Genomic DNA, 14,249 nt, shown 5'->3' with positions numbered 1-14,249 from the left:
GAGAGAGAAAGTGAGAAAGCAAGCTGCCAAGTCTGGGACTTGAATGGTGATCAGCCATGGAGGAGTTGAGTGCCCCAATGACCATGTCACCTGTTGGCTCTCTAATTCTATTCTTTATTGAAGAAGAATGTTCTATTACGTTAACAGTGATTTGTAACAACTCAAAAACTAGAACTAGAACCATGGTCGGCTATGTGGGAGTCCAACGCCCTTAACCAGCACGCCTCCTGCCAACCCCCATATATTTCATTTATAAAGGCTTTCCAGCGTATTAAGTAATTTTAAAGGGAAATATGGAAATTAAAAAGCATATAAGTGCAAGCGGGAAAGCAGGCTGATGACGACAAGTGGCTTTGAGTTGCTGCCAGCGTAGTCATTTGCACTTGGACACGTTCGCCCAGTGGGTCATCTCGACGACGTTTCCGTTAGCTGCCCAGGTGTTCCCCTCCTTCAGCATTTGACATTCCAGGGTGAAACATAAATATCTATTCGAGGAGCTCTTTTTACATAGTGGCATGTCATGAATATGGAAACATGCTTTGAACGAAGAAACGATCTCTCCTCACCATTTATTTCTTTATAAATGGTTGAGTCAGAAGTAGCCAGTATGAGGTCTGGATGTTTTTCTCCAAGAACAGGATTCCAGGTATTGGGTTTTGTGTTCCTGACGCTTTGTCAAAGCTGGTCCGGTTAGGGTTTTCTGTTTAACTGTGCTGGAGCACTAATGTGGTGCATAGCAGCCCTGAAGTTTTTAAGCTTTCCATCTCTCTGTCCCTGATGGTTTATCTTGATTTATTCTGCATTAAAAAATGGTTTACTTTTCATATGAATATTAATCATCCCACTCATAGGTTCACCACCGTAATAATCCCAAAGGGGATATACTTGAAAGCAAAACATTCTCATGTGAATTAAAGCTAGAAGTTATAAATAAAAAACATTTCTAGCGTCACATAAACATGACCCATCAGAATTCAGTACTAGCATATAGAAATAATTTTGCTGTTTTTTTTTTCCCCTCCTTCGGCAGATGCATATCCATCAGTTAGTACCCATGTGTTTATCAAAAATCTGGACTATACCTGTTGTGATGACACGTGTCTTTTCATGTCTGCGGATATTTTTCTCCACCAGTGATCTGAAGATAAAAGTCGGAGGCAGGCACGTCCGTGCTCACAAGTTTGTCCTGGCAGCCCGCAGTGACAGCTGGAGTCTGGCCAACCTGTCTTCCATAGAGGAACTGGACCTGTCAGGTGAGCCTCCGTCAGGTCTCCATCAGGGACACACAACTGCCAGCCCGGGAACTCCTGGCAGAAGCTTCCCGTGCCATTGGAGAAGATGTGCATTTTAATGAAAGTATCCATTGATGATGCCAGAAACTAGTTAAATACTTAGTGAATCAGTAAGGTATGCTTTGTGGATGTTTCTGTTTAGTACCTAACAGATCATAAATATGGGCATATGTATAATGTTTTTATGATTTATAAAACGTAAGGATCTTTCTGTAAGCTCATTTCATATGACACCATGTTACAGATAAGGAAGCATGTGCAGAAAGAATTTTTCCTACAGTCTAAGAAAAGGTCCTGCCGAGAACTGCTGAGCATTTAATAATAGCCAGAGTACCTTTTCTAGCCCATAAGAACCGAATTCAGAAGTAACTATTAACTTTGGAGAACAACATCATTCTTTCTTTAACTTTGTAGTATGACCATGAGTCTTCATAATTTTAATAGGTGTGAGTAACCATTAGTGACCATGTACGATGGTGGACATGTTACTCTGTTTTGCCATAGCAACCATCTTACTATATATTGGGTCATCGGAACACTCATGACGCATTTTTACATAGACAAACACAGAAAAATATATCATGACTTGGGGCTGGCAGGTGGCATGATGGATAAAGGTGCTGGATTCCCACATGGCGGACTGCGGTTCAAGTCCTAGACCTGCGGCTTGCTTTCTTGTTTTCCTTTTCTCTCTCTGTCTCTCTCTAGTCAAATTTAAAAAATAATAAAATGGGAGGCCAGCAAGTGGCATGGTGGTTAAGAACACCGGACTCCCACATGGCTGACCACGGTTTGAGTCCTGGACCTGGCAGCTTGCTTTCTCACTTTCTCTCTCTCTCTCTCGTCAAATTAAAATAAATGAATGAATAAGTAAGGTTAAATATTTTTTTATAATAATAATAATACAGAATTAAATCAATAAATAATTCTTTTTTTTTTTTAGAGAGAGGTTTTTTTGCTATAGGGCGCGTGTGCTCACCAGACAGACAGAGAGAGACAGAGATACAGAAAGCGAGAAATCACCCCCCACGGGGGATGGTCACGTCACAGTCCCACTCCCTTCTCCATCCTCCTCTCGGGATCTTGGGCACGCACACGCGCCCGGCGTGAGTTTTAAGCCACCAGGTCTGGGACGCAAACCGTGGTCGACTACATGGGAGTCCAGCGACATAGCCATTACGCTAACTGCTTGTTCCCAATAAATAATTCTTTTAAAAAAGAAAAATACATCATGACTTTCACCAGGACTCACTCTTTCTCTTTCTATATATATATATTTTTTTATGTGTGTGTGTGTGTGTATATATATATACACTATATATATATATATATGTATGTATGTATGTATCATAGAATGCTGTGTTATGTACCCTAGATATATACAGTAAAATTTATTTTAAAAATAATTTTTAATAGATGTAGTGGGCTATTTAATGATGTTACTTGTTTTATGCCATATTATATAGAATTTGGGTAGATATGATAGTAAGTGGATTATTTACTTTTCAAAAGTTGACTCTAAATTTGCATGTTCGCTTAGTACTTGCCTAACTGCTATTAAAAAAAGGTAAAAAGCAGTTTTAATTTGATTCTGCTGTTTTTAATCATGAAAAGTGTAAATGGTGAGGAGAACGTCCAGGCACTGAGGTATGAGGTGTTTGGTGTAAGCGGGCGGGGTGGGATGAGAGGCCCGGACGTAACCAGAACAGGCTGGGGGCGTGCACCTGTAACTAACTGGAAGGCTGGGGAGGATCACAGCACGGTGAGACCTTAAATAAATATATCTCTCTGTTTCTGGATCTTACTTTCTTTCTTATTAAAAAAATAAAATAGTTAGAGGTATTCGTAGAAGTGATTGACTGTGGAATTTTGCTGAAATATTCAAAGGGATCTCTAGTTCAGAAGGTACTGTTTTCCATTACATACGCTGAGGTAATCATAACACAGCTCCTGCCATTTGAAGCTTGTACTCTGTTGGAGAAAACAGGCTATTAAAAATCATCCCATGCGGGAGAGGTGGTCAGCAGGTGGCATGGTGGCATGGTGGTTAGGGGTGCTGGACTCCCACATGACTGACTGTGGTTTGAGTTCCAGACCTGGCGGCTTTCTTTCTCTCTCTCTCTCTCACACACACACTCTGTCCCACTCTGGTCAAATCAAAATGGATGAATGAAGGAATGTTTTAAAAAAAAAAAATCATCCTATGGGGCTAGCATCTAGAGTGGTGATTAAAGCAATGGGTTCCTACATGGTTGACTACAGTTGGAGTCCTGGACCTGGTGGCTTGGTTTCTCACTTTCTGTCTCTCTTGTTAGTACATGTGCTCTGTAGCAAAGTTTAATAATACTACTACTAATAATAATACATAAAATTAAATAATTATTTTTAAAAATCATCCCACACCAGAGCTATAAATATATTGGGTCATTGAAAAAGTCATGACATATTTTTTCTATGCAAAAATGTATCTTGGGACCAGCAGTTGGCGTAATGGTTATGTCGCTGGGCTCAAATGTAGTCAACCGCGGTTCGGGTTCGAGTCCTGGACCCAGTTGCTTAAACTCATGCCAGGCGCGTGTGCGTGCGTGCCCACGATCCCAAGAGGAGAATGGAGGAGACGGAATTGTGGCATGGCCAGCCCCTCTGGGGGGTGATTTCTCACTTTCTGTCTCTCTCTCTCTGTCTTTCTGGTGAACACACGCGCCCTATAGCAAAAATGTCTCCACAAAAAAAAAAAAGAAAAGAAAAAAGTGTCATGACTTTCCCAACAAACCATAATTGCTTAATTATGTAGCATAATTGCCTTATGTTTAAGGTATGAAGAGACTGTGTTAGGTTAATCAAGAAGGTAGCACAGGTAGCTAACGTGAGGAGTACTGCTAAGGATAAATAAGTATGGATTTAGGGGAATCGGTGTTCTAGTGCTTCTCTGTTGTGAGTGAACTCTGTCTCTTCGTGGTAATTCCTAGGGTTTGACTTGATGTCCCTCATTCAGTGTTATAAAGACAGGTGTACATACATATACACACGTGTCACTGCATGTTTTCCTATAACCAAGACATGACCTTGGGAAGCAGTCTTTCCCAGAAGAGATTGAGTTCACTTCATTGAAATCTGAGAGCATAGCTTTTCATTTTTAAAAACATCATCTTTTGAAGCTATATACCTTTGACCTCTTAAATAGCAGAATTATTGATTTCTTTTTTAAAGTGGTGGTGGTATTTGCAATAGAGCATGTGTACTTGTCAGAGACAGTGAGAGGGAAAATGAGAAATCACCCCTCGAAGGAGGATGGCCATACCACAGTCCCTTCTCCTCCTGGGGTTTTGGACATGCATGCACACATGCCTGCTGTGATTTTCTTTTTTTTTTTCTTTTTTTCTTTTTTTTTTTGAGAGTTTTTTTTGCTATAGAGTGCGTGCACTCGCCAGACAGACAGAGACAGAGAGACAGAAAGCGAGAAATCACCCCCCAGGGGGGAGGGGGGATGGCCATGCCGCAATCCCTCCTCCTCCATTCTCCTCTCAGGATCTTGGGCATGCACGCACATGCGCCTGGTGTGAGTTTAAGCCACCGGGTCCTGGACTCAAACTGCGGTCGACTACGTGGGAGTCCAGCGACGTAGCCATTACGCTAACTGCTGGCCCCTCTGCTGTGATTTTCAAGCTGCCAGGTCTCGGACTTGAACTGTGGTTGGCCATGTAGAAGTCCAGCACCTTAACCGCTGTGCTACCTACTGGCCCTGATTATGGATTTTTTTTTTTTGAGAGGTTTTAGCTATAGGGTATGTGCGCTTACCAGAGGCAGACAGAAAGCAAGAAATCGCCCCCTGGGGGGATGGCCACGCCACAATCCCTTCTCCTCCATTCTCCTCTCAGGATCTTGGGCACACACACACATGCACCTGGTGTGAGTTTAAGCCACCGGGTCCAGGACTCGAACTGTGGTCAACTACATGGAAGTCCAGCAATGTAGCCATTATGCCATCTGCTGGTCTCCGATTATGAATAATTTTTAAAACCCAATTAGATCATGAGGTATTCTTCACAAAATGTGTGGTAGGATCTTCATTTTGTAAATAGTTTACAAAGAGTAGAAAAGATAGTAAAAATATGGAAAAACACTTCGTTAGAAAAAAGTTAAGAATAAGTTACCAAATTTGATATCTACATTGTCAAAGATAATGATTCCATAGTCATGAAGCTCCTGAAATTGGCACTCTGTTGCCAATAACATTAAAATGGTATAGCTATTTAGAAAGTAGCAGTGTGCACCAGCAGGTGACAGAGTGGTTAAGGTTCTGGATCCCACATGGCTGACTCTATGGTTCAAGTCTCAGACTCGGTAGCTTGAAAAAAAAAAAAAAAACACTAGGCATATATGTGTGTGTGCCCAAAATTCTGAGAGTAAAATGGAGGAGTGGCCATCCCCACTAGGGGTTGGTTTCTCCCTTTATCTCCCTCTGTCTCTCTCTGGTGAACACTCATGCCTTAAGGCAAAAATCTAAAAACAGAAGAAAAACAAAACAAAACCCAAAAAACGGAAAGAAAAGAAAGTAACAATTCTAGAACCAGTTAGATGATGTGGAGGTTAAGGTAGGTGGATCCCATGTGGCTTACTGCATAGTTCGAGTCCAGGACCCAGTGGATTAACGAGTTAACTGTGTGTACGTGTGAGCCCAAAGCCCCAAGAAGGAATGGAGAAGAGATTGCAACATGGCCATCCCTCCTGAGGGGAGCTTTCTCACAACCCCTCCCATTTTTGTGAGTACATGTGTCCTATAGCAAATTTAAAAAATACATCGATTGGGTCAGCAGGTAGTGTGGAGTTTAAGAAGGCTGGATCCTACATAGCCAACTCCCTGTTTTGAATCCTGGACCCGGTGGCTTAAAATCACACCAGGCATATGTGTGTATGTGCCCAAAATCCCGGGAGGAGAATGAAGGAGAAGGGATTGCAGCATGGCCATCCTCCCTTGGGGTTGATTTCTCACTTTCCCACTCTCTCTCTCTGTCTTTGTCTCACTTCAGTGAGCACACATTCCCTGTAGCAAAACCAGAGTGGGGTGCTGATTTAAACATTGAACTTGGGGGCCAGCAGGAGGCATAGTGGTTACCATGCTGTTGTCTCACATGGCTGACTGTGGTTCAAGTCCCGGACCTAGTGGCATAAAAATCCCTCCAGGCACTTGTGCATATGTGTTCAAAATCCAGGAGGAGAATGGAGGAGAGGGATAGCTGTGTGGCCATCCACCCCTGGGTGTGATTCCTCTCACACTGTCTCTGTCTGTCTCCGGTGAGCACTCATGCCTTATGGCAAAGCCTTAAAAGGAAAAACTGAACTTAAAGTCTTGCTTTATACTCAGTTATTTTTTAGTACATCGTAACATTTAAAAGCAACTTTAACTTAGTACTCTACGGCCACACAGTGGCTTCACTATGAATCAGGAGGTTCTCTAGAGTTTCAGAAAGTGTCGTGTTACTGCCTTTAAATGTCCCTGGACTCTCCTGTAGTTGTAAATGATAAACACGTTTTGCCACTACCGTAAGATCTGGGTGACCACTGCAAACAGATGAGTTTTATGGCTTCTGCAGAACAGACCCTTACCAAAATAGATGACAGTAGTCTTCGTGACGTCTTCGCTTGTCTTCATAGCATTGATCTTTCCAACGTGTCGTGGTGGAGAGTGTTGGTTGGTGGTGGCACACGTGTACCTATTCGTGTTTAACCGCATGTTTTGCCAGCGGTCCAGGTTACCGCCTGGGCATAAGATGGCCTCTGTCTGGAGCTGCAGCAGCTGAAACTGCCCAGAAGCCTACGAGTTATGTGATACCTGGAAGCACTCACACTGTGCTTGGCCAGCACTCACAGGGAGATTAGAAATAGCTTCTGGTAAACAAGTGTATAAATAGCATGAAAGCTATGTTTTAGATGGTTGAACTTTTTCCACACTTGTAGATGTGATACAGTTATTTTATGAATTTATCGGTATTTTGTTTCTTCACAAGTTTTCCATTACCAAAGCAAATGTTGACTGGCAGGCACTTTCCAAGGTGCTAAGATATAGCAGTGAAGAAAATTAAATTCTTGCTTGCATTGAACTTACATTGTTAAAAAAAACCAAAAACTATTATTGTTGTTTCTTATGTTGCCAGAGGATGCATGAACTCACATGAGACAGAGAGTGCACTCCCATGGGGATGGTCACGCCACAGTCCCCTCCCTCGCCTCCATTTCGCCTTCCTTTCAGGATTTGGGCATATATGTACATGCTCCAGGTGTGTGTGTGAGTTTTTGTTTTTTTTTTTTTAAGATAGATTTTTGTTGTAGGGGCATGTGCGTTCATTGGAGAGACAGAGAAAGACAGCCAGAAAGTTGGAAATCACCCCTTAGGGTGGATGACCACACCACAGTCCCTTCTCCTCCATTCTCCTCTTGGGATTTTTGAGCATCCACACACACGCACCTGGTATGAGTTTTAAGCTGCTGGGTCCAGACTTGGAACCATGGTTGACTATGTGGGAGTCCAGCGACAACCATTACGCCGTATGCTGGTCCCCCCCTCCCCAGTGTGCTTTTTAAGATGCTGGCTCTGGGACCCAAACTGTATAGTTGTTCTTGTGGGATTTAGCCGCCTTAACCACCATGCAACTGACTGTCCTAATTTTAAAAAAGCTTATTTATTTATTTATTCCATGAGTGAGAGTCAGAGACAGAGATACAGCACCCTTGACAGAATTCTGAAGCCGTGACCCACTCTCTGTCCCAGCCAGCCCAGATACAGCCTCATGCGTGCCTGGCTTACTCAGGCAGGTCTTTAATGTGGGCTGGCAACCTCATGGCATTTTACTGCTGCCACTTATCTAGCCCCAGAGATCAATTTTCTCTTTAGGTTTTCTTTTTAAGTTCTTGTTTAATAGAACAGAGATCAATTTTCTCTTTAGGTTTTCTTTTATAAGTTCTTGTTTAATAGAATGTGTGTGTGTGTATGTGTGTGCGTATTTAAATGGCTATTTCTCATACATTTGGAAAACTTCAGACATCAGACAGTTTTTAAAAAGAGGATGGCAGTTGAGTATCTAGTCTCTATACTTCATACTTTCTTTAATTAAAAAAATTACAAGATTTTTTTTTTTGAAAGGTTTTTGCTATAGGATGTGTGCACTCGCCAGAAAGAGAGACAGAGAGACAGAAAGCAAGAAATCACCCCCTTGGGGGGATGCCACGCCGCAATCCCTTCTCCTTCACTCTCCTCTTGGGATCTTGGGCATGCACGTACACACGCCTGGCGTGAGTTTAAGCCACCAGTTCTGGGACTCGAACTGTTGTTGACTACATGGGAGTCCAGCGACATAACCATTACGCCAACTGCTGGTCTCCAAACAAATTACAATTTTTTTTGGAGAGATTTTCACTGTAGGGCGCGTGCGCTCGCCAGACAGACAGAGAGAGACATAGAGACAGAAAGCGAGAAATCACCCCCCAGGGGGGATGGTCACGCCGCAATCCCTTCTCCTCCATTCTCCTCTCGGGATCTTGGGCACGCACGCACACGCGCCCGGCGTGAGTTTTAAGCCACCGGGTCCGGGACGCGAACCGCGGTCGACTACGTGGGAGTCCAGCGACATAGCCATTACGCTAACTGCTGGTTCCCGCCAAACAAATTACAAGTTTTAAATAGCTGGTGACTGGTCATGGTTTCAGAAAACTTGATTAGATTAATTCATTGATGGTGGCTTCAAGCTTTTTATTCTTAGCTCCAGAAGATTTACCCACCTTTGGTCCCCTTTTAAAAAACTGGAAGATGGGTATACATTTGATTTCACACTCTGAAAAACATCCTGTCATCCATATCTACTTTAAGGAATACCTCACTGGAATACGTTTCAGAGAGGGAATGAAAGGAAGCTTGATCATTTTGCAAGGCCCGCAAACGTGGTTGGGGCCGCCTGCTACAAGGTTATCTCTAGCACCTTGTAGAGCTTCCTGAAAAGCATTCATGCTCTCAGTAGTTGGGGAGCTGACAAGTGCCTGCCAAGAGCCTACAGAAAGGGATCCAAAGCACTAGACTAAGCTTAAATATATTTATATATAGTCATGTATTCATGTATTTGTGTGTGTGTGTGTGTGTATACTTTTTAAAAAGTTAATTTTTTTAGAGATTTTTGTTACACTTACACTCACCAAAGACACAGAGGGAAGCAGAGAGACAGAAAGCAAAAAAAGTCATCCCCCAGGGGAAGGGCCACACTGAAGTCCCTTCCCTACTCTCCTTTGGGGATCTTGGGCACTCATGCGTGCACACGTGCGTGTTGTGAGTTTCAAGGTGCTGGGTCCGGACTTGAACTGTATCCAACCACGCGGGAGTCCAGCACTTTAACCGTTACACCACCTGCTGGCCCCCAAATTTTATTTCTTTTATGAGAAAGAGAGAGAGAGGCAAGCACTCTCAATAGTGTTCCAGCCTTGCCCAGCCAGCCGTGACCACAGGTGTCCACCAAGACCCTTGCTTGCACAGGTCACCCAGTGGGCCTAACCGTGGCCATCCATACGACTCCCAGCATGGCAGTGTTGTATCTCCATTGTTTCACCATGGCTGGGCTAATCAATATTTTAAGAAAAACACAACTTTACTTCTATTGATTATTATAAGAATTTTAATACATGCTGATGAAATACATCAGGCATTATATATGAAGTATTTAAAACATATTGAGATATGGGAGACTTTTATTAAATTATACCTTATTCAAAAAAGTAAAGTATTTTATACCTGATGTTCGGCACAAACGCTTCTATAGGATTCTCGCCATCAGTGCATAAGCGTAGTCTCATTATGAGACCACATCTGACAAATCCACTCTGAGCAAGTAGTCGGCCAGATAACTGGCAGCCTTGCTCAGACTTGCCGAGGTCATGGACAGAGAAGACTTAAAGCTATTACAGAACGATGGAGTCTGAGGAGACATGACAGCTAAACGCAGTGTGGAATCCTCAGTCAGATTCCGGACCAGAAACAGGACATTATTTGGAAAATTGGCAAAGTAAGATCTACTATTAGTTGACGGAGTTGTGCATAGTAGCGTATGTTCTTTTGTTACCTAATTGCATTTTTGATAATTGTCCTATAGTTGCATAAGGTGTTATTGTTAGAGAAAGATGCGTAAAGGGTGTGTGGGGAAATGGAGGCTTTTCTTTAAATCCGAAATTATTTTAAAATATGAAGATCACAGAGGAACAAGTTTGCTTCTTATGGCCCAGCCTCTGCTGCAGCTGCTGGTGTGCCGGATTGTGGAGCTGAAAGCCACACGCTGGCTGCAGCTTGAATCCCCTGCATGTTCGGTGTGAAAAACATGTCAGGTGGGTTTTTGCATGCCCAGGATCTGGGGGACTGGAGGAAAGGGATTGTGGTCCAACCGAGCCCTGTGGATTATGGTCCTCTCTCTTTCATCTCTCTTTTTCTTGTGTTGCACTATGAATGAATTTTTTAAAAAATTCTTATTTCTCATTAAGTATTGAGATATAATAAGTGGAAGGACCAATGTATATATGTGTCAAAGCATCATGCAGTACACCATAAATATATTCTGTTTTATTTGTCAACTCCCTCTTAATAAAGAAACAAATGGGGTTACAAAGATACAGATTGATCCACTGGGAAGAGGAAGAATGTGACTGTTAGCTTAACACAGTGTAACAAATGGAGGCCAGGCGGAGAACACTGTATTTACTCCTCTCTGAAGTAAAGCAGTTTGCTTCAGGCAAGATGACTTGTTTATGGCTGTTCTATAGCACTTTACCAATAGCAGCAAACACGCCGAGAGGCTCCAGTGCATTAGAATGGCTGTTTGGAAGCTAGTTCTTGCATGTTTTCTCAGGCACAGATCTTACTTGTCTCTGGCATGAGAGCTTAGGATATGAGTCACTGAGCATTCCTGGAAATGTACCCTGAGTTCTGAGGAACCATCCCAAAGAGCAGAAAGCATCCGCTCCCCTCCTTTTCATCTGCTTCAGAAAGCTATGCACTGAAGCCCCCCACCTGGGGAGCTGCATTTTGCAGGGGAAAAGGCATCAGTTTCCAAACGGTGTTAGTCACCCTAAGCTGCTACAGCACGCTCCCTGGGAGCCCTGTTCCATTTTACATTCTCAAGAGCAGTACTTGACATCTTTTGGATACTACGTGCACAACTAGCTGAAAGTTGTTGAGTTTCAACAATCTGCTAAGTTCCTTCTGTTGACAGTTATGGCTGCTTTAAAATATGCTCACAAATTCTATGATACTTGAAGGGTGGATTCCAATTCCTCTCCTCCTAAGCGTGGGCTGGCCGGCCTCTAATGAATAACATGTGGTAGAATGCCCACGTCACTGCAGAGATGGCTTCAGAAAGGCACGTGGCTTCCTCCTTGTTCTCCCTTTTGGAGGTCCACTTTGGGAGAAGTTAGCTACTGTGTCCCAAACCAAGTCCCACCCCCTAAGATTCTCCCTAGAGTACCAGAAAATGTTACCAGCGGTCCTGGCCCTTCCCTCCATGCTGATGTAACTGTGGTGTTTTTCTCTTCAGTCATTGCTAATTCAAAGTTAGTCTCTGGCTGATTAATTGCAGACTTGATTTCTGTTGATTAATTGTTCTTTTAATTTTTATTTATGTTAGCCAGTTCAATAACTGTTTTTCCTATATTGAGTCTTTCTTTGGAGTTCCTTTGAGATATTTTCTTTTCTTTTTGAGCAGAATGATTAATTTATCTTTTATCTCATTTTCTCATAAATTTAAAATGATGACTATTTATTTTTAAGAGAGATTTTTGCTATAGGGCACACGTGCACATGTGCTTGCTGGAGAGAGAGAGAAAGAAAAACAGAAAGCAAGAAATCACTCCTAGGGAGGATGGCCATGCCACAGTCCCTTTTCTTCCACTGTCCTCTTGGGATTTAGGGCACACACACACACACACACACACACACATACACACACACACGCCCAGCATGAGTTTTAAGCCACCTGGGACTTGAACTGCAATTGACTATGTGTGAGTCCAGTGATATAACCATTATGCCATCTGCTGGTCCTAAAACTACTGGTTTTTAAATAGTATGAGAGAGAGAAAGAAAAACAGAAAGCAAGAAATCACTCCTAGGGAGGATGGCCATGCCACAGTCCCTTTTCTTCCACTGTCCTCTTGGGATTTAGGGCACACACACACACACACACACACACACACATACACACACACACGCCCAGCATGAGTTTTAAGCCACCTGGGACTTGAACTGCAATTGACTATGTGTGAGTCCAGTGATATAACCATTATGCCATCTGCTGGTCCTAAAACTACTGGTTTTTAAATAGTATGACTCTAGTTGCATCTCAAATAATTTGGTAGGAATTATTTTGATTGTGATGAATTTCAAAATAGTCTGGTAATAATAGCAAATTTTTATATAGGACTTACTATATGGTAGTAATTCCATATGCTAATTTATCTTTCAAACAATACTTAAAGGTTAATACTTTTGTTTATTCCCATCTTAGAGATGAGGAAACTGAAGTGCAGCAGCATTAGATAACTTGTGCCAGGTCACACAGCCAGTAAGTGCTGGAGTTGGGATTTGAACCTAGCAGCTTGACTGCAGAACCCATGCTGTGCTTTCACTGTTCTCCAACTTTACTGAGGAATGAAGACATACAATGAACTGCTCATATTAAAAGTGTACAGTTTAGGGGACCAGCAGTTAGCGTAATGGCTATGTCGATGGACTCCCACGTAATCGACCGTGGTTCGCGTCCCGAACCTGGTGGCTTAAAACTCAGGCTGGGCGCGTGTGCGTGCATGCCCAAGATCCCAAGAGGAGAATGGAGGAGAAGGGATTGCAGCGTGGCCATCCCCCCTGGGGGGTGATTTCTCACTTTCTATCTCTCTCTGTCTCTCTGGTGAGCGTATGTGCCCTATAGCAAAAACCTCTCCAAAAAAAAAAAGTGTACGGTTTAGGGGACCAGCAGTTAGCGTAATGGCAATGTTGCTGGACTCCCACATAATCGACCGCGGTTCAAGTCCCAGTTCCGGTGGTTTAAACTCATGCTGGGCAGTTGTGCGTGCATGCGTGCCCAAGATTCTGAGAGGAGAATGGAGGAGAAGGGATTGTGGCGTGGCCATTCCCCCTGGGGGTTGATTTCTCGCTTTCTGTCTCTCTGTCTCTCTCTGTCTTCCTGGCAAGCACATGTGCCCTGTAGCAAAAACCTGTCCAAAAAAAAAAAAGTGTACAGTTTAATCACTTCTGAGATCTAGAATATATCTGTGACGCCACAATCAATATAACAAACATTCCTGTCTTTCTATACTTTCCTCCAGTCAATCTGAAATCCATCCGTTTTTCCAGCTGCATCCTAAGGTAACCACTGTTCTACTTTTTTTTTTTTCCCCCTAGTAGACCACAAATTATTTTTAACACCCATCATGCCATGAATTCATAGGGAGTAGGTTCCAGTAGCTCAGGCTCCTTTCCATTGGTTCTCACAGAGTGTGCTTCTCTGGGTGGAGCAGGCTGGTGCTTCAGTTGAACCCAGGTACCTTTCTCTTTGGCTTCCTTGGTTTTCTGGTCATTTTCCTTCACACATTTTAGGAAGCTGTCTTTGCTCTTGGAATGCTCAATACGCACATTAATGCTCTTGGCAAGAATCTTGCCCTTAACTCGTTTGTTCACAACAATGCCAACAGCATGCTGGGTAACATTGTAGACCCGTCCAGTTTTGCCATGGTAACATTTGAGGGGCATTCCTTCTTTTTTCTTTTTTCTTTTTTTCTTTTTTTTTAAAGGTTTTTGCTATAGGGCGTGTGCACTTGCCAGACAGAGAGAGACATAGAGACAGAAAGCGAGAAATCACCCCCCAGGGGGGATGGTCACGCCACAGTCCCTTCTCCTCCAGTCTCCTCTCGGGATCTTGGGCATGCACGCACATG

General features: G+C 43.0%; 1 protein-coding gene across 1 annotated transcript in view; it reads left to right on the top strand.

Annotated features, from left to right (window-relative positions):
• Positions 1 to 14,249, top strand: part of ANKFY1 (ankyrin repeat and FYVE domain containing 1) — a 118,640-nt gene that overhangs the window by 36,087 nt on the left and 68,304 nt on the right. Inside the window, exon 3 of the mRNA XM_006167603.2 lies at positions 1,135 to 1,253. Coding sequence (XP_006167665.1) covers positions 1,135 to 1,253 — 119 coding nt within the window. The remainder of the gene's footprint in view (positions 1 to 1,134; positions 1,254 to 14,249) is intronic.

Source organism: Tupaia chinensis, unplaced genomic scaffold (genome assembly GCF_000334495.1).
Source record: "Tupaia chinensis unplaced genomic scaffold, TupChi_1.0 Scaffold144899_1, whole genome shotgun sequence".
Lineage (NCBI taxonomy): Eukaryota > Metazoa > Chordata > Mammalia > Scandentia > Tupaiidae > Tupaia > Tupaia belangeri.
The sequence above is the reverse complement of the archived record's forward strand: the minus strand, read 5'-3'. Positions and strand labels throughout refer to the sequence as shown.